The 24,482-nt window shown below is 37.8% G+C and overlaps 1 protein-coding gene across 1 annotated transcript in view; it reads right to left on the minus strand.

Annotated features, from left to right (window-relative positions):
* Positions 1–663: 663 nt before the first annotated feature.
* Positions 664–24,482, minus strand: part of LOC142984753 (uncharacterized) — a 37,272-nt gene continuing 13,453 nt past the window's right edge. Inside the window, exons 2-21 of the mRNA XM_076132517.1 lie at positions 23,300–23,390; positions 22,503–22,811; positions 21,908–22,071; positions 21,288–21,441; positions 20,512–20,707; positions 19,898–19,974; positions 18,896–19,094; positions 18,162–18,297; positions 17,585–17,702; positions 16,709–16,901; positions 16,111–16,270; positions 14,605–15,103; positions 13,787–13,934; positions 12,919–12,961; positions 11,849–11,959; positions 11,273–11,382; positions 9,948–10,272; positions 9,320–9,482; positions 8,331–8,508; positions 664–7,997 (exon numbers count right to left, since the gene is read on the minus strand). Coding sequence (XP_075988632.1) covers positions 7,920–7,997; positions 8,331–8,508; positions 9,320–9,482; positions 9,948–10,272; positions 11,273–11,382; positions 11,849–11,959; positions 12,919–12,961; positions 13,787–13,934; positions 14,605–15,103; positions 16,111–16,270; positions 16,709–16,901; positions 17,585–17,702; positions 18,162–18,297; positions 18,896–19,094; positions 19,898–19,974; positions 20,512–20,707; positions 21,288–21,441; positions 21,908–22,071; positions 22,503–22,811; positions 23,300–23,390 — 3,452 coding nt within the window. The 3' untranslated portion in view covers positions 664–7,919. The remainder of the gene's footprint in view (positions 7,998–8,330; positions 8,509–9,319; positions 9,483–9,947; positions 10,273–11,272; positions 11,383–11,848; positions 11,960–12,918; positions 12,962–13,786; positions 13,935–14,604; positions 15,104–16,110; positions 16,271–16,708; positions 16,902–17,584; positions 17,703–18,161; positions 18,298–18,895; positions 19,095–19,897; positions 19,975–20,511; positions 20,708–21,287; positions 21,442–21,907; positions 22,072–22,502; positions 22,812–23,299; positions 23,391–24,482) is intronic.

Below are 24,482 nucleotides of genomic sequence, written 5' to 3' on the forward strand. Positions count from 1 at the left end.
ATCTATTCAATAGCGTTTTTTATATGAGTTTAAACGCTATTGAATAGATAAACTGCCGCTAAATGTCGTCAGATGATAGTCGGGGGTAAATTATATTGTTAGAAAATTTTGCATCTAAATATCTATAACTCAAAAGGGATTGACTGACTGACATACTGGTTGGTTTCTGAGTAAATTTAGCAGTAGTTTATGTGTTCAATAGCGTTTAAACTTATGTAAAATAACACTATTGAATAGATAAACTACTGCTAAATGTATTCAGAAACCGGGGGATAGTGATCTATGAACGCACAGTCCAAACCACTGTACAAATCGGGCTGAAATTTGGCATGCAGGTAGATGTTATGACGTATTCATCCGCTTAGAAAGGATTTTGACCAATTCTACCCCCAAGTAAATAAAATAGGGGATAAAAGAAAACTGTCGAACTGTGTTATATCCCAGGTAACTGGGTTGTGGAGGTCCGATATGGTAGTCGCTCCATGTAAAATACTGGTATTCAGCTGCACCCGGTGAGACTAGAAGCCAACTCCAATATAGTTGGAAGAAAGGCTAGACTGATATATATAATTATATATATATACGTACTGTTGGACTGCTGGACGAAGGTCTTCTTCCGGAACGAGGGAGAGCTTCAAACTCACTTGAAATAAAACTTCAATATTAAACATCTACAATATTTTATTGTATCTTATGGAATACAAATTTGTGAATTCTTACACTAACTATGAACTACATTATTTCTATTACTCGTTTAGACAAGTCTAACCTAAACTAATTATATTATAATGATATATTATAAATACTACGATACACTAAGTTTCATGACCATTTTTGTATATTTAGTTATTTTGTGGGGAGTTACGTATAAATTGAACAATGTGTATTTAAAAACAATAAAAAGTTATAAATATGTAAAAGAGAAATGAATAAATTATTGTGTTTAAAATAACTGTTATAAATAATATTGTATTTCGATGTAATTTATGTTATAATTACATAAAATCACGCCTTTTTGTTTTTGTTTTTTAAAAAAGACAACTCTTGCACTAAGAATTGCTCTTGTGTCGCGGGGACTTTTACAAACATACAAACAACGGACACAAAGCACAACCAGACCCGAAGCAATTATTTGTGGATCGCACAAATAATTGCTCCGTGTGGGAATCGAACCCACGACCTCCCGTTGCAGTGGTATCGGCGTGGCGACCTAAACCACTGCGCCACGGAGGCAGGTTTTCCAATAGTGGTAGGCAGAGATCCTCAAAAAATTTCTTTGCGATTTAAATTAATTCTCGTAATTATAAAACAGAAAATCTTTTACCGACATATCAGTAGCTAAATATAGAGTTAGGTTATATTACGAAATAAAGAAATACCTAAGTAAATAAAATACAATAAGATTGAAAACATATTTTAAGTTAAACATATTTTCGCAAAAAATATGTATTTTTACATAAATTCAATAATTTATTTATTATTATACTTGTATTATCTAAGAAGTATTTAAATATTTTTCAAGTTTCAAAGTTCAAAGTGATATTATTTTAAAAATAATAAATATACAAAAACAGTCATAACAAAATAACTAGATACTTAATAATATAAAACTACAGATTTCTCTAATTATAAAAATGATGCGTTTGAAAAAAAATAATACGCATTTTAATATAGTTATTAATAATAATATAAAATAATAATTACATAATTAAGCTTAATTATAGATTTTAATCGTGCTTTTAACCTGCCTTTAAATAAGGAACAAAATATACATATTTTCTACAAAAAATATAAAATGGAAAACATTTTTTCATGTCGTTATGAAAACTCAATTTTCTAAGCTTCGGTAAGGATTATTACTTTATAAAGAAATATTTTCTAAATATAATTATAACATGGGAAAAATCTCATAATATTTTTATGACCGTTTTCTAAACTCAATCTTTAGTAAGATATATTACTATAGTTACTGGGTTAGTTGTCATTTCTATAATAACACGAATATCTAACTGTGATAATTATATTCCTTACTAACAGTAACTTATTGAAAACGACCAATAGCACTGAAATATTATTGCAAAACAAACTTAGCTCGTATTTATGATAATACGCTCAGCGTATTATTATCTTGTATTTGATATATACGGCGCGGCGTATTCGTACTACGGACTTTTACGTAGGCTATATAAGCGTACTAGAATGCATTTAAATATTTTTGAGTACACTCTTGTTAGTCCATTGAAATGTTACAATTTGAGGGCCGAATATTGCATTTCTTAGAGGACGCAATTTTATTTTTGGAACGTGTAGGGGGGGTCAATAGAAGCTTAACTTGAAGTTTGTGGGGTTGCCACTCTTGTCCCCCGGCCGCCATCTTGGAAAACACTTTTTTCGCTATATCTCAGAAACTATGCGTCTTACAATAAAATTGTAAAGGCATAATTTGTAGCAAATAATTTTGCCTACAAATATGTAAAACAACTTTTTGCCCTAAATTAACAATTAAAGAAGTTATAAGCAAAAAAGTGATTTTACTTTTACAAAAATTTTCTTTCCGAATCCGGTCTACTTCGGAGCGCTGTTACTGAGTTTCTAATTAATGAAGGTGAAAAAAATTATAGTGGTAAATTTTCCTCGAAAAATACTCTACAAGATTGGTCTGAGGTATTTTTTTTGTATTTATACATATTAGCTTAGCCTTTTTTCTAAACTATGTTGGAGTCGGTTTCCAGTCTCACCAGATGCAGCTGAATATCAGTGTTTTACATGGAGCGACAGCCTATCTGACCTCCACAACCCAGTTATCTGGGATATAAAACGATACCCTCCGTTAAGACTGGTTGTCAGACTTTCAAGCTTTTGACTACTTTGACTACTGTTAACGACTGTCAAAGATCTTCGAAAATGACAGGCGGGACCCACAATTTAACGTGCCTTCCGAAACACGAAGGAACTCGATATGTGTAAGATGGTCACCCATCTACAGAACAACCTCGGCAAGCGTGGCTTAACCTCAGAGATCGATCCGCGCGGCTGCTGTCAAAAAAAGTTATAGAGCAATAAAGAAAATTGTTATAAATAAAATTGCACTTTTTTGCTTATAACTTCTTTAATTGTTAATTTAGGGCAAAACGTTATTCATCATATTTGTAGGCAAAATAATTTGCTACAAATTATGCGTTTACAATTTTATTGCAAGACGCATAGTTTCTGAGATATAGCGAAAAAAGTGTTTCCACCCCCTTTTCCAAGATGGCGGCCGGGGGACAAGAGTGGCAACCCCACAAACTTCAAGTTAAGCTTCTATTGACCCCCCCTACATGTTCCAAAAATAAAATTGCGTCCTCTAAGAAATGTAAAACTGATGTAACATTTCAATGGACTATGTATCTCTGATGGCTACATGAAAATATTTATTATGGACTATTAGGCAAACCATATAGGCGTATTACAGCGTATTTTAAACTTTTTAGTACATTCAAATTTCTGATGGATACGCGAAGATATACGGTTAGAAATTAACATTGCTTGATATATAAAATTATGTCGAAATACGCCAAGTAAATATTTGTTTATCTATATTGTAAGTTCAAAAATGCTATACATAAATGTATGTAGCATAACATTAGCACACTTTATTTGAGACGGCGTATAAAAAGCGTTTTTATTGCAGAGATTCTGTGACAGATCTTTGTTATTGCAAAATTATGTAAAAAAAATCTACAAACGTATGTATAAGTCTATTATAAAAGAGAAAGAACGAAACCACACTAATGCGATACGCTGAAAAACAGTAAAGTACGCTGTATATATTCTGCGTATTATTAGCGTACCACACTAGCGTGTCCTAGTAAAAATTGTGATCCAAAAAATTGAGAAAATAAATAATTTGTGATGCTATTAGTAATATGGCAAGAAAAATAATTAGCCTATATTAATATTAAGCTTATATTAAAAGCTAACTACCCATTTGAATTCAAATTCAGTAAAAATAATCAATTCCAATAAAAAAATTCCTCGGGCAATAATTTAATAATAATAATAGTTGCCTTTTTTAATAATATAAGATTAAAATAATAATTCGGTATATTTTTGAAAATGTTATAAATAAACTGATGTTTACACCTTTATACCATATAAAACTAACTTATATAAATGTATATGGCTAATTTAATGTCACCGTAAAACGAGGAATATTTCAAAAAGCTAATCAAATCAAGTAACCGATTATTTATACGTAGGCATCCGCTAAGAAAGGATTTTGATCAATTCTACCCCCAAGGGGATAAAATAGGGGATGAAAGTTTGTATGAAAATTCTGTCCTAAATTCACAAACCACGCGGACGAAGTCGCGGGCAACAGCTAGAAACATATAATTTATTTCATGTAATTTCATCAAACATTTTTCAGTAATCAAATACTTGATCAACTTTTCAGTACTGATCAGTCACTTGTGTTGATCAACTTTTCAGAAATATCCTTTGTATTATAGCGACCTATTAATATTATTATTTAATAGTAATAAAACAATAATAATATTACACTGAAATAGCTTATTAAAGCTACGAATGACACTGGGATTCTTTCTAAATATTAGGTCGGGGAAAAGTATTTTCGCATCATAGTATGTATGAACTTGTAATAAAATCTCTTTGACTTCAAGAATCACAAATGAGTACACGGTTCATTAGGTTTCTTTCAATGACCTCGTGAGGTACCCAAATATCGAGCTTTTTTGTGTAGAGAAAAGATTTTATTACGAAGTTCATACATACTATAATGCGAAAATACATTTTTCCTAAAACTAATATTTAAATAATAATGTCATATTTATTTTGGAGCTACCGGTGACGATAAAATATAATAATAATTAGAGCTCTTACTGTAAATAATTCCATTTCAGACGTGGGCGATAAATAATAATCGACTTTTTAAAAGTTTTTATCAATTAGATATTTAAAACACTGGTAGTTCATGTGATTATGAAATATTTACGTTTTAGAGGTTTTTTTAAATAAAATAGTGATGTTTTTATGGAAAAGTTAAAATTAAACTTATTATCTAATTAAGTACTGGCTTGGAATGTATCTGTTATTACGTAGATTAATTATTTGAAGCCTTGAGTGTGAAAAAAGGTTTTTTATTTATTTTATCGTATGGTTAGTAGGCAACCTAGTGTCAAAGTCGTTCGAGTAACCAAAAGTTATTGAAATGGTTTGACGACTGTTATCTTAATATTCTGGCTCATGACTTTTAAACTCTCGCGTTGCATGTTTAATGTATAATAGAATACGGGAATTAACGTGAACACGCATTTTACCTAAAAAGCCGTGGTCGCAGACTGACTGCTCCAGTCAGCTTGTGACCACGGCGAGTGCAACCTGCGCCGAAACGTTAGGCATTTTAAGATAAAATGCGTGTTCGCGTTAATTCCCGTATTCTATTATACATTAGTCTGGCTCATGGTCAACTTAATCCATTCAGCCGTCACCCATCTATGAAAAGATCGTGCTAAGAGTTGCTTTACCAAAGTCCCAAACAAGACTTGTTTAGTAGAATCTCACGGGTGCGGAGTCGTGGTAAAAACTAGTGCTATAATTTAGCACTCAAGACTTAAATATAATATTATTGATGATAAAAAATCTCATGTAAATATTAATATGTAAGATTTTCTGAAACGTATGTATGGCTGTATGATTGAAAAATAATAAAAAATAATTTCATAACTGAGTATTAGACTTACATAATTTCAAAACAATACGACTTATGATAAAAAAATAATAATTAACAATCTAAAAAATAAAGCTGCAAAAATACTTAAAATAATAGTAAAATATTTTTTTTTTCTCGTTATTACAAAAAATCCTATTATGTACTAAAAATAATAGTAGCTACCACCATTTTTATTTTTAAAATTGTATAAAAATATCTTTAATAATAATAATAACAAACATACCAATTCCTTTAAATTATATTAAAAATTTGTCAATGAATTGAGCTCTCTATATTCGAGATTAATTAAAAACCTAGACTTTAACTAAGGTTTCAAAAACTAGGTCATAATTTAAGACCTTAAAACGTCATATTTGAGTACATATTATATTTAGAAATAACATATTAGGTACGAAAAGTCATAATTCCATGTCAAAATAAGACCACTTGGGCCGTTTTCTCATTGAGTACAAGTAATAACAAAAAGTCATAATTTGGTATAAACATTAGAATACATAAGCCGTTTTGTTTCTGAGCACAAGCTACCTTTAAAAATACATAACATCAAAATATGTTATAAAAACAAGCTCTTTTTAATTATATTTTTTAAAATCCGGGTAGATAGCCATATAAACGGCAAAAACATATAAAAAATGCCACTAAATTATGAATTAACCGTCTGACTAATAAACATCGTATAAACTCTTATTAGTTATAGCTGACCCGCGCAACTTCGTTTGCGTCACATAAGAGAATCATAATTTTCCCCATTTTTGTAACATTTTTCACTGGTACTCTGCTCCTATGGGTTGTAGCGTGATGATATATAGCCTATAGCCTTCCTCGATAAATGGGCTATCTAACACTGAAAGAATTTTTCAAATCGGACCAGTAGTTTCCGAGATTAGCGCGTTCAAACAAACAAACAAACAAACTCTTCAGCTTCATAATATTAGTATAGATACAGTGTTTTGTCACTTACAATCAATTTTGAAACTGTATTTGAAAAGGACAAAATCATAGTCATAGCTTATACTACGTTTATTACTAACCCCCGGTTTCTGAGGTACATTTAGCAGTAGTTTATCTATTCAATAGCGTTTAAGCTCATATAAACATGACAGTTTAAAGATAAACTACCGCTATATGTGCCTCAGAAATCTGGCATAAGACAGTTTTGAAACAGCAGTTTTTTGCCGTTCGGTTATAATAATTTATGTTTATACATAATATCACGACTTTTTCCCATAGGGGTAGGCAGAGACCAAAGAACGCTATACGATCCTTACAAAAAGGCGTTATATTATGTACTAGCTGACCCGCGCAACTTCGTTTGCGCCACATAAGAGAGAATGGGTCAAAATTTTCCCCGTTTTTGTAACATTTTTTATTGCTACTCTGCTCGTATCGGTCGTAACGTGATGACATATAATAGCCTATAGCCTTCCTCAATAAATGGGCTATCTAACCCTGAAATAATTTTTCAAATCGGACCAGTAGTTCCTGAGATTAGCGCGTTCAAACAAACAAACTCTTCAGCTTTATAATATAAGTATAGATAAGTATAGATATGTGAATAATAATTATTATATAAGGACGGATAATTACATAATTGCACTTATGGAATGTGTTTATAACTTACTGGATCGAATTTTAACTATAATAGTACTAAAATACTTAATAATACATATTATTATTTAGTATCTTACTAATAAATGCTATATTGATAGATGAAAATCATATTTAATAATATGAACATCACGATTAAAATAACTCTAGCGTGGAGTCTGATAAAAATGAAAAACCTTTAGCTGTAAAGCAAAGAGGAACAATATTTGAAATTGAATATTGTAAATGCGAAAATTAACCATTTCAGTTTATAGTTTTCGTTAAGAAATATATTTAGTAAGATCATATTTTTAGCAATTAATTGTTATTTTCTAAGAAAAGAATAGCTAAAATATTAACTAATACAACGTTAAAGATTTTATTTATTGGCTTAGAAACGCCAATTTCAGAAAAATCTAACCGTTTTGGAAAAAAATATTTCATTAATGAAAATCTTACATTATACAAAACTATTTTAAGTTACTTTTCATTCAAATTTATACACAAATAAGACCAGCTAATAACATTTATTAGTAAGATATACGTTTAGTATTATTATATAGTAATAATGACATTATTAATTATTAATAATATATAATTAGTTGCGACAATCTTTATGTATACGTATGTTGTATTCTATAAACGGTGTTTTTAGTTCCGTTGTAGTGCATATGTCCTGAAAATAAAAAATACATATTAATTTAAAGTCTTCTTCTTATCGTATGGTTAGTGGTCAACCTAGTGTCAAAGTTGTTCAAGCCGTCTGAAGGCCTTTGACGTGGCTTAACGACTGTTATCTTATAGACAACAACCGGGACCGACTTTTAACGTGCCCTCCGAAGCACAGAGACGCCCCTTTCAAATACCACTATGCGGTCACCCATCTATGGAATGACCGCGCCAATGGTTACTTAACCTACAGATCGTTTACCGACCAGTGAGCGCAACTGGCTAATCATACTATAATGCGAAAAGACTTTTTCCCCGACCTGATATAGGATATTCTTACCTTTTTAGGTTTGAAGCTGACTCTGATCTTGAAGGTCATGTCTACATTGCAGTCTAGGCTGAGCTTGATGGCCCACGCTCCGTCCACCAGGCCGGGTTTAGACGCATCTCGAGACCCACAGGAGCCTCCTTGAAGGTTGCATTGAGAGCAGAGACGGTATTCTTGGAGTTTGCTGGACCTGATGAGAAAATTGCGATGATAAGAATAATAATCGTAGATTTAACCAATGTCCCACTGCTGGGCAAGGGTCTACTTCCAAACGAGGGGGAGGGTTTAGGCCTTGAGTCCACCACGCTGGTCAAATGCGGATTGGGGACTTTGTGTGCCCTCAATCAATGTATTAAACCAATTTTTAGGCATGCAAGGTTTTCTCACGATGTTTTCCTTCTTTAGATCAAGTGATCATTATTTCTAATAAATACATAACTTCGAAAAGTCATTGTTGTGTTGACTTGGGTTCGAACCTGCGACCTTGCGTGGGCGGTGACAACTTAAACCACCAATGACTTTTCGAAGTTATGTGTGTATTAGAAATAATTATCACATGTTCTAACGGTGAAGGAAAACATCGTGAGGAAACCTTGCATGCCTAAAAATTTATTTAACACATTTATTGAGGGCGCGCGAAGTCCCCAACCCGCACTTGGCCAGCGTGGTGGACTCAAGGCCTAACCCCTCCCTCATTACGGGAGGAGACCCTTGCCCAGCAGTGGGACATTAATGGGTTAAATTTATTTATTTATTTAATATAGTATAATAGTATATAGTATAAGTATATAGTATGGATTTATACTGTATCCCTCTTATTCATAAAAATATATGAAGTTACGAAAGGCTTATAAAGAGTTTTGTTCCTTTCACTCCTTAGCGGAATGAAACAGAGAAAACATATTATTATAGTAGTTTTTTAACAAAAATAGGTTTATAGTGTGTTTATGAATAAGAGGGTATGTCTTTAGAACCATAATAAATAGATAAGAATAACTCACGTGAAAGTCAAATGTACTTGTCTGTTAGGCAGACAGGGCGACAGCGGCACTTCATAGCTGTAGTTGTGACCGCGGCGCTCACACACTTTGTCCGTGAACAGAGACGAGTTCAACATGGGCTTGGTCATGGACTGGATGCCCACGCGGACCGTGTCGCACTCTGCTGGAGTAAAGGTGTTGTTAGTAGCGCCATCTAGTGGGCAGTTGTGTAAGTGTACAGCGCCATCTATTGAGTGTTCGCGAAAAACAAGAGGCGTATGTAAAAAAAAATATGTTTATAAGTCAATGTTCATTGGCCGCAATATTTAAGCATAATTGTTCGAATCTGAGAATTACGAGGCCTCGGGGTCGATTCCCGAGTCGTCCAGAGTGCTATTGGATTTTTCCATTTTGTATTACAATATTTTTTAGTAGTACCCCGGAGTTCAGTAAGTTTCCCGTACATGACCATAGGTCCCTTATGTATATAAATGTAGTAGTATTTCATACATCCTACACTTTCTGATATAACAGTAAGTATACAAGTATGTTAACAGTTGTTTGGTTACAGTACAAGCTCTGCTTAGTTCGGAATCAGAGGATCGCATGTGAGTTGACCATATATAAAGAAAATTTACAAAAACCTCACCTTCATCATGTTCATCGGAGCTCTTTTCATCTCTTTTCTTCCTCTTCACCTCTCGCTTCACTCTCTTCCCATTATCAGTGGCATTAGGTTTATTATCCAAGTAATTATTTTCTTCATCCGTCTTAGACGATTCGTTCTCATTCCTCAATACTTCTGGGTCCATTTTCAATGATTCTGTGTGGTTTTTCGGTATAACGGGTATGTTGGGGAGCTTGTCACTAGTAGGGGTCTCTAGGGGACCCGTGTAGGTGTCGTTCTGTTCTTTGTCGGGCTTGGACCGATCGTCTTGATTGTCGTAAGTCTGGGGTGGGTCCATACAGGGCGACTGTGAAATAAAATTTTATTATTTAGCATTTGGAGGCGCTCATAGCCAGTTGCGCTCACCGGTTGTTAAACGATCTGTGGGTTAAGCAACCGGTATTTAAACTGAGCGTCTTCGTGCTTCGGAGAGCACGTAAAAAGTAGGTCCCGGACTCCTCCCTCATTCCGGGAGGAGACCCTTGCTCAGCAGTGGGACATAAACGGATTAAGTTTATTTATCAGAGAGACTCGCATTAGAGAGAATTTTAATCTCCCCTTATTCTGTTCGATATACTTAATGTTTCAAACAGGAAGTCGAAATAAGTGTCAATTAGAAAATATTAGCTGTATAGGCATAATTAAAATTTATTTAAAATCTAGGTCAAATCTTACCAATAATTGTCTCAACAAGGCAGTAAGTACTGCGATGTCATCCTTTAAGAGCAGCGTGAACAATAAACACAATATTTTAAAACAATCAATGGAATCATTTATATACATATATACATAAAATCACGCCTTTTTCCCATAGACGTAGGCAAAGAGCACTAGATACTATCCTTACAAACTTATTCTGCTTCATTCACATCCATACATGTTGTCATACAGGACCGCCGGTTACGAGTAGCACCTGACCTTTTTCAAGACATCGCCGAAGTGATATTCTGATATATTTTTGAAAAGACCAATAGTACTTAGTAACTCGAGACCTCATGATCGGTAGTCCGATACACTACCGACTACAGTCGTACAGGACCAAAATATCTAAGATACCTTAAAAATTTCAAGTAGTTTTCTTCCGTGGCTTATCATTTTATCTTTACTGTATATTCGAATTTATCGGCCGGCTATGCTAAAATATGCCAGCAAGTCTTAAGCCCAGTCGTTAATTAAAAACCATGCCCTTAACCCTCAAGTGTCAATACCCCCTACTCTCCAGATCTTCCTGCCCCCTTTGACACCTATCCTCCTAGCCCCCTGTCCCCCTTTGCCATCTTATCTCTACTGCCCCCTAAATCACTCACCTGACAGTCGGGGTCCAGTTCATTGTTAGTATTAGCGGCGTAGCAGCCAGCCCCCACAGTCTCCGACTTGACCAGGATAGGACGTTCAGTCTGAATTATAATGGTTGGATCTGAAAATAAAATAATAACTATATAGGTAGCTGAAGACCCAGAATAACACATAGGCTACTTTTTATCCCGGAGTTCCCGAGAGACCGGGATTTACACGGGAAAGGTTTCCACACGGACGAAGTCGCGGGCGGCCTCTAGTTTAATATAATAAATACATTTAACTCATTACTAGCAAGGGCCTCGTCCCGTAATGAGGGAGGGGTTAGGCCTTGAGTCCACCACGCTGGCCAAGTGCGGGTTGGGGACTTTGCATGGCCTCAATAAATGTATTAAACAAATTTTAGGCATGCAAGGTTTCCTCACAATGTTTTTCTTCACCGTTTGAGCATGTGTGTATTTCTAATACACACATAACTACTTCGTAAAGTCATTGGTGTCACTTGAGTGGGAGGTGTCAACTTATACCACTTGGCTATCACTGCTCTTTAGTTCTAGTTTAATGCAAAAGTTAAAATATATACTTACTATGTTTAACGAAATTGTTCTTATGATTGTGTGGTGCGGTCGAGAGCGTGTGTGGTAGTTCTGTGGGCGATGTCGTCACGTATTCCTGCGTCGTTCTGTGGTTACCTTTCTCTGAAAACAAACAATATTGGATAAAAACTATGGTGTAATAACTTAGTAGAGAACCTTGGCATGTAAGATTTATCCGAAAATCATACTTATATTATAAATGCGAGAGTTGGTTGCTCACAAACAATGACTCCATTCTTTCTGAGCAACCAACTTCTTCGTACTAATATTATAAATGCGATAGTTTGTAACTATGTATGTATGTTTGTTAGTCTTTCACGAAAAACTATATAAATTGGATTAACTCATAGGATGGTTTTTATTACGGTAAATCTTTTCACGCGGGTTAGGCCCTTCTCCCATTACGATACTTGTAGGGTACGATACTCGAGTATAATACTAGTTGGATACATGTTCGCTACCCGATGCTCGCATATTATGCAACTTAAAAGTTACTAAATTCATCATTTGTGCAAACTCGTTTTTTGTAGACTGACGTTATGTCGAGCGACTCCAGTGACGATGAAGCTCTTGCAGTTTTTTTGTTCTCAATTTCTCACAGTTTCTATAGCACCTAGGAGCTGTGAGGAACTGAGGAACTACCTATATTATCAAATGTTAGATTCTGTCAAACTTGAAACGTGGTGGAACTATATAGTTCCGCGAACATGTTTCCTGAACATAGTTCCAATTAGGAAATGAATGATTCCATGTTCAATCCGCTCCCGAACATGTTAAGCGCATGTCTACGCGAGACGCGACGCACAAGCGACCAACACGGCGGGTATCGCGAGACTAGTCGCGAACGCGTAGAATACCAGTATCGTAATGTGAGAGTCTCCATACAAATGTATGTGAGATACTTCGTGGCGACTAGTCTCCGAGACTAGAGTCGCGCGGGCGTATCGTAATGGGAGAAGGGCTTTAGTCGCAGGTATAAGCTAGTTATAGCTAGTATGAAAGTTTGGGTGTAGAAATAAAATTTTACTTTCTACTATCAAAAGCTTTTTATTGTTACATACCTCTGCCTGACTTTCTTCCCGTGTGTGGCGATGATTTGGATGTCTGAAACAAATATATAAATTGTGAGTAAATATTATTATGAATCCCTAAATTTATTAATTCATTCATCGTATAGTTAACTACTCAGTGTCAAATTGGTTCAAGTCGCGCGAAAAGCCTTTGACGTGACTTTACTACCTTTATCTATATGTTTATATTATATCAGCTTAGCCTTTCTTCCGAACTTGCGACTACTAATCTGACCTTCACAGCCCAGTTACCTGAGATATAACACGATACCCTTCGGAAAGACTGGTTGTCAGACTTTCAAGCTGCTGACTACTGTTAACGACTGTCAAAGATCTCCGAAACCCGAAGGAACTCGATATGTCTAAGATGGTCACCCATCCGCAGAACAACCTCGGCAAGCGTGGCTTAACCTCAGCCAACCTAATAATCCGCGCGGCTGTTGTTAACTAAGCCACAAGCTCCTCTTAAATATATGTTCAGTTCTCCCGCAACAAAAAATTGGTCTTGTGTAGCGGGGACTTTTACAAACATACAAACAACGGACACAAAGCACAACCAGACCCGAAACTATTATTTGTGGGTTGCACAAATAATTGCTGCGTGTGTGAATCGCACCCACGACCCCCTGCCACAGTGGTGTTGGCGTGGTGACCTAAACCACTGCGCCACGGCGGCAGTCATTATCACATGATTATTACCTGTATTACTGTGCTTCGGAGGGCACGTAAAAAGTCGGTCCCGGTTGTTGTCTACTAAGATAACAGTCGTTAAGCCACGTCAAAGGCCTTTCGGGCGGCTTGAACAACTTTGACACTAGGTTAACCACTAACCATACGACCCAAAAACAAAAAACATTACCTGTATTTGATTCCGTTCTTGCACTTCCATATTCTTGTCTATACTGGGTCCGCTTGGGTGTGAGTGATTGTGTGCTCGGTCGCGATTGTCCTTGAACGCTATCAATGCTGAGTGGTCTTTGAAGTACAGCGTCGTCATTACTACTAGACTGAAATATTAAAACATCGTTAACACAAATATATTTCTTTTTTTAACCCATTCCTATCCCACTGCTGGGCAAGGTGTTCTCTAAACCCTTTGACCGCCGCGGTCGGCTATACTCGACAAATCAGAAAGACCTCACGATGCTTTCGTCAAACGATGTTTTCGACAAAAAATATAGCGTCGTGAGCACGTTTTGATTTGTAGAGTATAGCCGACCGTGGCGGTCAAAGGGTTAAATGAGGGAGGAGTTAGGCCTTGAGTCCACTACGGTGGCCATGTGCGGGTTGGAGTTGGTTGTCCTCAATAAATGTATCAAAAACATTTTAGGCATGCAAGGTTTCATCAAGATGTTTTCCTTCACCTTTAGAACAAGTGATAAGTCTTTAGGGAGGAGATAGTTTCCCAGCAGTGGAACAGTTATGGGTTTAAAAAAATATCTTCAATGCCTTAAACATATATACAACTAGCATATGACTGCGAAAAAAACCTAGGGTAAAACAATCTTATGTATTAATCCAGTTTGTAAACTACAGGTGTTTTAAAAATAAAGTCAGAAGCTTATTCGTGTAGTCACAACATACGAACAAATATACATCCATTTTTACAAACTTTTTATGATATTAAGTAGAAAGAATAAGACAGAATAATTAGTAAAAAATATTAATTCAACTTACCAAACGGCCATAATAAAAATCAATATAGTAATAGCAATTTGCAGGAATTTGTTTGAAATCAATTCACTGCTCGAATCTCTATAGTCCCTCCGGCAACAGAATCCCAGTTTATTGTTGCCATACGAAAAATTATCATCACTCTTCAACCAACTCGAAGAAACGAGGCAAGCATCTTTCTTCTTACTTATAGTACTAAAACTCTCTTCTGGGTAAGTCGGTAACGACTGTGTATAAGTCGGATCGCAATCCGACTTCTCAATTTTACTCGAATGATACCTCACACAGGTTTTGTTCTGGTTGTAGTATTTCCCATATTTAGTGGTGTTGCTGTGGCAATTTTTGCACTGTTTTCGGGTAAAACGAGGGGAATTGTGACTTAGTTTGTGGCAACACTCGTGCTTGCGAATGTTTCGGGCTATGTCTCGTATTTGGTTGATTGAAATGTTTCCATCGCTGTAGGATGATTTTGAGGAGTTTGATACCGCTGAGTAACGGGAGTCTGGAACAAACATAAGATAATGAGTATTTTTTAAGACTGATGTAATTCCAGTGCGAAAGAGAGATAGCGCTTTACAGCCTATATAGCTTTGTCCCTTTTTCGCACTCGTGATAAAATTGTTTTGAAGTAGCGACCCAATTTTCTAAAACAACCAAGCCATGAGATTGTTTGTAGTGTCCAAGTGTCTGTACAATACAGATGTACGCTTTTAGTCCCTCACTCTTATAGCAAGGTGGACCGGTATCCACGACCTGCGAGAGGTAAAGTGCAGGGGATAACGAAAAAGAGAGGGGAAGGGTCACCCAGGATTTACGTACTTTCTGAAGCACAACAGGGTAACAATGTAGTGGTTACCCAGAGAGGAGGGGGGGTGGTTAATTTTTGGGTTATGCTCCAATATTTAATGTAGATAAGTGGGGGGAGGTACGTTAAATGTGGTTGGGGGGGGGGGAGGTAACAATGTGGTAGTGTAGTGACTGACCGTTGCTGACGGAGGAGCGGGAGCTGTCGGTGCGAGTGAGCACGTTGTTCTTGTACAGCTTCTTGTTGAGTCTCTCCAGCTGCTTCAGTCTGGACTCCAGGTTGCCCGTCACCTTGGACAGCTCCTTCACCGCGCCTAGGTCCTATACCTTATGTACTACTATCTACTTACCGTGGACGAAGGTAAAGGGGAGGGGGCGTTGAGAAATGGATCGAAAGGGAGAGGTGCATGGTTAAGAAAGGTTACCCAGAGAGGAGGGGGTCATGTTTGGGGTATGGTCCAATATTGAATGGAGATCAGTTTACGTAAAATGTGATTGGAAGGGGGGGGGGGGAAAGACGAAGGGGGGGGGGGGAAAGACGAAGGGGGGGGGGCGTAAATCAGGGGGGGTTGAACAGTAAGGGTTCTCTAAATGCGGTGAGGATGGTGAACAACAGTAAGAGGGGGAGGGGGGGGGCAGTAAGACATGGGGGGGGGGTGAACAGTAAGGTTGGGATTATAACAATGTAGTAGTGTAGTTACTGACCGTTGCTGACGGAGGAGCGGGAGCTGTCGGTGCGAGTGAGCACGTTGTTCTTGTACAGCTTCTTGTTGAGTCTCTCCAGCTGCTTCAGTCTGGACTCCAGGTTGCCCGTCACCTTGGACAGCTCCTTCACCGCACCCAGGTTCTCCATGAATATACGGTCCTGGGAAGAGAGGAGACATTTGTAGTTAGTCAATTTCCACGCGAAAGTTCTTAAAGAATTTATATCTTTCTACACACTAAGCCACGTGAGTTATACACTGCGATTTAAGTAAAATGGTCGACATCAAGCAAAGATTCGGAACTTATTAAAATTATGGCATTCTCTGGTAGAATTTAACTTCGGTCTTGGCAGTTATTTCATAAATGAGAGAGGGAAAGATACTGCAAATATAAACTAAATCTTCCACCAGTGTCACTCTATATGTTTTGCCATAAGTTCATGAAAATCCGTTCGTAGTTTTTTTTGCATTCAAGGTTACTTATGTGCGAGTGTTCTTAGACATGTTGAAGGGGGTGAAAGTGAGGGGAGGAGGTTTTTTAATTTGTAGTTATCAGACTAAAGGCTTTCGCTCCTATAATATCAATAAATATAACTTACCTTATTAACCACAAGAAACTTGGGTATTGTATCTCCATTAGGCAGTGTAACATCTCCAGCCTCCTTCACCGCTTCAGGCAGGACTTTACGTACTTCCTGCGCTATGACCCCCGTGTCCAGTAGTGGGGTGGGGCGGGAGGGGTCGTAGCCGAGGAGGCCGGAGTGCTCCGCAAATGAGGGGTCGTAGTTGAACCTAGGGAGGAATTTTGATCATTTTTTTAAATGACAATTCTCGCACTAAGAATGGTTTTTGTGTCACGGGTTAATTTTACAAACAAAGTACAACATTATAGTACATTATAGTATATAACTGCCTCCGTGGCGCAGTGGTTTAGGTCGCCACGCCGATACCACTCGGGAGGTCGTGGGTTCGATTCCCACACGGAGCAATTATTTGTGCGATCCACAAATAATTGTTTTGTTTTTGGTTGTTTGAATGTTTGTAAAAGTCCCCGCGACGCAAGAGTAATTATTAGGGCGGGAGTTGTCTTTAAAAAAAAATGTGACATTGTATAAGTACATAATTTTTGTGATATTGTGAAGTCGTATAAACTTAGCCATTCTCTGAACTATGTTGGAGTCGGCTTCCAGTCTCACCGGATGCAGCTGAATACCAGTGTTTTACATGGAGCGACTGTCTATCGGACCTCCACAACATAGTTACCTGGGTTATAACACGATACCCTTCGGTTAGACTGGTTGTCAGACTTTCAAGTTTCTGACTACTGTTAACAACTGTCAAAGATCAATGCAAATAGGTTCCACTCATAATTTAACGTGCCTTCCGAAACACGGAAGTACTCGGTATGTATAACATGATCCACTGACAAACCTCGGCAAGCGTAGCTTTACCTGTAAGTGATAACAAGTACTTACTTAACAATTCGTATGCTTTGAACATTTTTCAGTTGTTGCGCTGTGTTTAGTTCTTCAATATTGTGTTTAGCGCGCGCGTCCGATGGCTGGAGGATTTGGCCCATTACTTTTAAGTTACCTGTGTAACAGATAAATATGTATAGTTACTATGTGAAATTCAGTTTCTGTGCTATAGAGCTATAGTTCATCTAAATATGTCCAGCTGTAATCGCCTGTAAAAAAACTAGTTTTTTAAAAACAAATTTACGACCATACCAACTCTGTTCGTTCTCAATAAATTTAGTCTTTAGATTCGTCTTGTACTTACATCACATATTTTATTTTGATAAAATATCTGTCCCAGAAAAGTATCTATTTAATGCCCAATTCTGTTTAATATTTTAAAAGCAGTATTTCTGTAAATGACATGGCTGTATTCCATACAATTTTGCTAGACCTTCAGATAAAACATGTATTATAGAATAAAGTCAATACAAATTATAATAAGACTGTTTCCTATATAGGTCAAATGACGAGAGACAGGCAGGCTGAAAAGATTTAGTTTAGTACAGGTTCAATGCTCGCGTCGTACACTTACCATTAACGACACAGCACTCATCAGGCCGGTCAGTATTGATGCCGACTCGTCCATTAAAATGCACGCTGTTCTCTGATACGCCGCGCTGCCACCAGCTCTCGCTGCAGTCTGACTCGAATTGACCAGGGTTTGATGCCTGGAGACAAAATAATTAAGTTTAATAACATCAAGAGACTGTTATTACAGTCAACCTGTGAACACTGTTACGGTAATGTGTGCCAAAACGTCAAGCAATTCAAGGCAAATGTCTGATCTGGTCTGATATTGTAATTGTCCTGTGATTTTCCAAAGACTCTAGATCTCTATTCATCTTAAGGATTACAGAGACGATTGTAAGCCATAAACAGCATCTTCAAAGACACACGTGACACCAGAGTCTTCGGAATCCCCCTTTGACTTAGCTGCCGTCTACTGTTTATAGGCGTCTGAAATTATTTGCATACTACCTTTATCGTCAATTTTGTTGTGTAGTTTCATTACTATCCGATAGATGTCATCACACTAGTCTAGTGACTAGCCATCTTCGTGGTCACTAGATGTCACTAGTAGTTATTTGCACGAAGCCTTATTAACAGACAGACAGACATACCCTCACGATGATTCTGTCGCTGGCTTGAGCAGCGATCATGTACTCTGCATGCGCGACATGAGCTCTCAGAGCTACCACGAGCTGGAAGTGTCTCTGGTCAGGGTTGCTCTATACATATAACAGACAGACAGACAGACAGACATACCCTCACGATGATTCTGTCGCTGGCTTGAGCAGCGATCATGTACTCTGCATGCGCGACATGAGCTCTCAGAGCTACCACGAGCTGGAAGTGTCTCTGGTCAGGGTTGGGTCTTCCCTTCTTTCTCATGTTGTTGTTTGTTGTCTCTGCGAAGTGTAGACGTCCTACTGTCACTTTCGCTCCTTCGCGGCGGAGCTCCACGCTAGAAAGAAACAGGAGATTATTTAGCAAACAACATTATAATACTACTACAACTATTACCTAATACTTACTACCTAATAATTGTATCTTTATTGGAAACCACCATTACATATTATGGTGTCGCAATTGCTACATAAATGTTACGACATCTAGTGGCGTTAGCTGAAACTAGTAAGAGTATTGATGTGACAAATTGCGTTCTAAATCGCGTCAAAGTTCTCTTCAATTAGGCCCAGCGCAGACCAAGAGGAGCGCAGCGGAGAGGATTTTTTTTAACGCACTTGAAAATCAACTTTAAATTAATTAAAATAAAGTGCATAATTGCTTGAACCTGACAAAAAATGCTGGCGCGTCCTCGAGGATGCGCGGGTATCCCCGCGCATCCTCGAGGACGCGCGAAAAATTTCAATGTTGTTACTGAGTTTAAAGAGAGAGAACGTCATTTTTATTCTTCTTCAGTCAAAAGAGCAATTATAATCATGGCCCAGTCTACCATCGTTGACGAATTTTCACGAAAACTGGCCTGTTTAATGAAGAATGGTAACCTAGAAAGTTTTCCTCGCGCAGGCTCGAGCAGTCGCGAGCATCCGCGAGCCGTAAAGAAAATGCTCGAGACCGCGCGAGGATTATTCCGGTCTGTCTGCGCTGGGCCTTACTTATCACCTTAAGTCCGTCGAATACATATTTTGTATAATCTGAATTTTAAAATATTACACTCAAAAGGCTTTTACAACATGTAAAATGGGAAACATAAAGTAATATAGATAACTGTAATTTTGTATTAACAAAAAATAATAAACTTACGGCACTGGATGAAATGGTTTCTTTGTTCTGTCCGATTGACTTTGTTCAATTCTTACTTCTTGACTTGGATCCTCAGCCTGCAACAAATACATTATATTTAGTTCAATGTCATTAATACTATATTCTTGTCCGATAATCGACCGGTTTATTTAAAATGGTCAATCAGTCACTCTAATAACTCTTTGGACTGTCAACTCTCAACGGCATGACAAGCGAGAGGTCAGACATAAGGCAGATCACGAGTTCTTCGTGGCATGGTGATCTATTAATTCAAGTTCAAACTTCTCAACTTCAAAGGAAAGCGATCGCACAAGACCAAAACGTTTGGAATAATAAAGGCAAGACTATCTTAGCAGTAGGACACTACAGAAGGCTAAAAAAATTGTTGGTGGCGCAGAGTAAATTCGTCGAGCTATTTTTTGTTAGCGGAGAATAGAGCCCTCAGCAAAATTATCACATGTCCAAGCAAAATCCATTTTTTTTTAAAGAAATTTAAAACTTTTGGGCAACAATCGTGCTTAATGTACCTAGTAGCCAATTAGCCATAATCCTATATTATATACACAAAATAAAAAACACACAAAAATAACGATTCCTTAACAGCCTGCTTTTACCTTAACTCCATAAAAATGCAGGAAGAAGTTGTTAATCTTCTTGAGTCCCTCGCTGGTCTTCACATACTGAGGGTCTCCTTGTATCTGTATCTGACACGTCACTTGGAAGTGGTTCTTCTTCTGGCAGACGAAGGCCTCGTCTATTTGCGAGTAGTTGAACCCTTTGTCGGCCCCCACTACGTAAGAGGGGGGTTGGCTGGGAGAGAGGAAACAGAAAATAAATTAAAAATGGTGAATTTTGTCTGAAAAGGGAACAGCTCAAGTTTTACATTTATCAGAAATATATATTTTTATAGAGACAAGTGCATGCACAATAAAATACATGTATTCACGTATAGTTCGATGGGATGGCAACCGACGGGACCGGCAAGAGGTCAAGTGGTGTAACTATGGCTTTACATATTTTCCGAGAAACTAAGTTTTGCGACATCAACTGCTTAATTCGGGCATAACACTGAGAATATCTTGAAACTCCTTGGCCCGATTCATTCAGAATTCGAAACTCTGCGCGGCAGTTGTATACTCTACCATTCCGCCGCAGAGGCCAAATAATTATTATTTTTAATGGTAAAGGAAAACATCGCGTTAAAATCATGCATGCCTAAAAGGTCTTTAACACTATCCCTCAACCCGCACATAGTTAGCGTAGTAAACCCAAGGTCTGACCCCTTTCTCATTCCGGCAAAGGTCTAACTCTTCCCTCATCCCGTCAGAAGACCTTTGCCCAGCAGTGGTATAGTAATAATTTTTATTACTATTTATAGATGGATACTCACAGCGGCTTAAGATTGCAGTCATACAAGGCATGCCAGACGTTCTGCTGGAAGTGCGTGAACCTGATGCACTGCATCGGCACATCGTCGCCGGCCTCCGAGCCGTCCACCGACGGTGGCGGGCGAGCTATGTGACAGCTTTCTGGTGAGAGGGCAGCTGGGGAGGGAGTGCTTTAGTTAATAAGGCTTTTGTGGTTAAGTGCTGATTCTTTTTTTCAGGATTTTCGAAGATTTAAGGGCTCTCAATTTTTAGATCAGTAGTTCTGATTAGATGTTTAGATGAATTTGCCTTCTGTTTTTTTAAAGTTATGCGTCTATCTTGAGTTCTCTATTTTATATATCTTGCCTTTTTGATGAGATGTCAAGTCGAACCCGCTCAGGTATGAAAATTTGGCTTAAGTCTTCTCATCCCGGGACGAGACTCATCATGAGACAAGACCTAAAGAACCTTGTTTAAAATAGACATTAAATCCTAAAGCTCTTTTTGCGGCCATCGATTAATAGTAAAACCCTTGATCAGACATTATAATACAAGCCCAAACCTCGTCAAGTCAAAAACTGTATAAAAATAACATAAAACACATGTCTATTGGAGTAATAACAGGGTTAGATGGTCTACTTACCAGGCTCACACTTGACAGACGTGTCTTGCTCATGTTTCCGTTTCTTCGCGTTAGGCTCCTGGAGGCTAGTGTAGACCGGCAGGGTCTCATGGCCCAGAGCCACTAGCTGAGGGGTGATGAGACCCTGCTCCAGCTCCGGCATGTCCACGCGGATCTGGTTGTATCTGGAAAACATTGATTATTTAAGAATGGGATGGTAAAACTAATGTTTTTTTTCACTAGCCAGGTACTTTGTCTGCGTTGTAGTTGAAAGAAAATTACTGGCTAAGAAACGCAATAAAATTTCAGGCGATCTGAACTGTACTGTCCGATCTAGGAACTGATCCTAAGATCTAGTAATCGTCACATACAGTTCTGAATTACACACCTCTACTAATTTGTCAGAGCTTTAAACCTAAATAAACCTTAATAATCCTAAAGTTACCTGTTGTGATAAACATGATGGTGATTTCAAGAGATGTGATAGGATTTCGAGGGATGCTATGGGATGTCAAAGGATGCTTTGGGATTCTAGGGGTGTGAGGCCCAGATTTTGTTCCTCGGTGGAACTCTGTTGTTTTATTTTAAGAAATGCTGGATAGTGAAAAAATCTTACCTGTTTTGATAAACATCTCCGAGGCCCAAATCATGTCTGACAGTCCTGATGCCCAGCTCCACAATACTAGGATCCTGGGGCAGTACCACTACATCATTCAAGTTATGCTCTATATTGTCTGACTTCAGCTCCTCATAGATGTATTCACTGCTCTGCTGTAGGATCTCATGGGTGGGTATATGGTCATGGACCAGCATGTAGTCGCTGAGGACCGTCTGTGGTATAGATATGGCATGGCCTTGTGTCTCTGAAGGACTGTATGGATTCTCTGATCCCGAGTCTGGTGGGCTTTCTGGAAGTTGGTGACCCCTGGAAGAAAAAAATAAAATTTTATATAGTGTTTTGTACATAAAGGGTAAGAACGGGACCTTATTACTAAGACTCTACTAGCCATATGTTAGTCACCAGCCTGTATCTTATGAACCTGTATCTTGTGATAAGTAAACAGTAGCTCACAGATGATGTAATTCTGTCATCACTATAACAACTAAGGGCGCGTTCCCACTTTGTCGTGACGACAGATAGTCGTGTAGTGTTAAGTGACGTGGCTTATATGTTTAAATGGTGTTCACATATAGAACGACACGATTTCGATCGTTACGACATATGGGAACGCGCCCTAATATTAACGACACGAGAATCGAACTCGAGATCTCGTGATCAGCAGTCGTATACTTCGTCCAGATAACAGAGTAACACTGGCATCAAAAAGTCACGTTACCAAGCTGGTATATACTCTCTCTCTCTCTCTCTCTTTCTATCATCAGTAAAAGTCTATAAGAGTGAAAGAGACTCACCCAGTCCGTCGAGGGTCTATGCTCTGCTGTGGGTAGCAGCCTTCCACAGAGCTCATATAGACCTCTATATCCTCGATGAAGCCTGATGGACCTGTGGACAAAAAACAGGAGAAATTAACATTTTTGTTTCTTGGACAATTAGAAAGCATACTTGGAGCTGAAGTGAACCCATAATGTCCTCCTAGCTGGCCATGGCGGCCAGTTTCAAAGAAACTGGTCAACGGTGCAGGACTTTGTTTATAGTGTCCAAGTGTGTGCACAATACGCAGGTACACTCTCTATTCCTTCACTTTTTTAACCGTCACGACCGGTAAGATGTCAGGCGCATGTCCGACGGCTTTACGTGCTCTACGATGCACGGAGGTTGGCGACCAAGTGGTTGTGGTAAGTGGTTATTTCACTATAAGGTTAGTAGTCAACTAAGTGTCAAAGTTGATCAAGAAGTCCAAAGGCCTTTACGACTGTGATCTTTATCGACAACAACCGGAACCGATAACGTGCTCTCCGAAGTACGGAGACGCTCAATTCAAATACCGCTAAGCGTACATTTATGTAATGTCCACACTGATCTTGCTTAACCCTCCCGCGAGCAATACTATTTGCACCTCCGATTTTATTATTTGTTTTAGCTTCAGAAAGCATTATGAAAGAAGAAAGAAAGAAGAAAGTTTATTTCGTAAAACCAGCACAAAAGAGACACACAAGAAAGATATATAGTACAACAAGATATAAAATGGTTGAGGATGTGTATCACGGCTGTACCAAATAGGTACCTTAGCAAATTGATATTTATCATTCCCATCCCCTAATTAACAAAATATTACCCAATGCTAGCAAAGGGTTAACCTAATGCCCAGCGAACTAGCTAAGAGTTAAAACTAAAAAATAACTCACGTGGTACGATCCTCAGGCATTTGTTTTTCATCCTTACTGACCTCTCACGAAATGATTACTGAACGAACTTTTGTTCCCTACCTAAAAGGTCTTATCTGAACCAGTATTGAATTACTTTGAATGACGTAGATATTTGTTTTGATTAAAACTGGGAAATTATGGTAGGGAATTTTTTATAATCGGAAATGTTATATATGGCAAAATACTCGCCCCCTATTACATTATCACCCTTTTTTCCGACTATGTTGGAGTCGGCTTCCAGTCTCACCGGATACAGTTCACACAGTAC

Source organism: Anticarsia gemmatalis, chromosome 28 (genome assembly GCF_050436995.1).
Source record: "Anticarsia gemmatalis isolate Benzon Research Colony breed Stoneville strain chromosome 28, ilAntGemm2 primary, whole genome shotgun sequence".
Lineage (NCBI taxonomy): Eukaryota > Metazoa > Arthropoda > Insecta > Lepidoptera > Erebidae > Anticarsia > Anticarsia gemmatalis.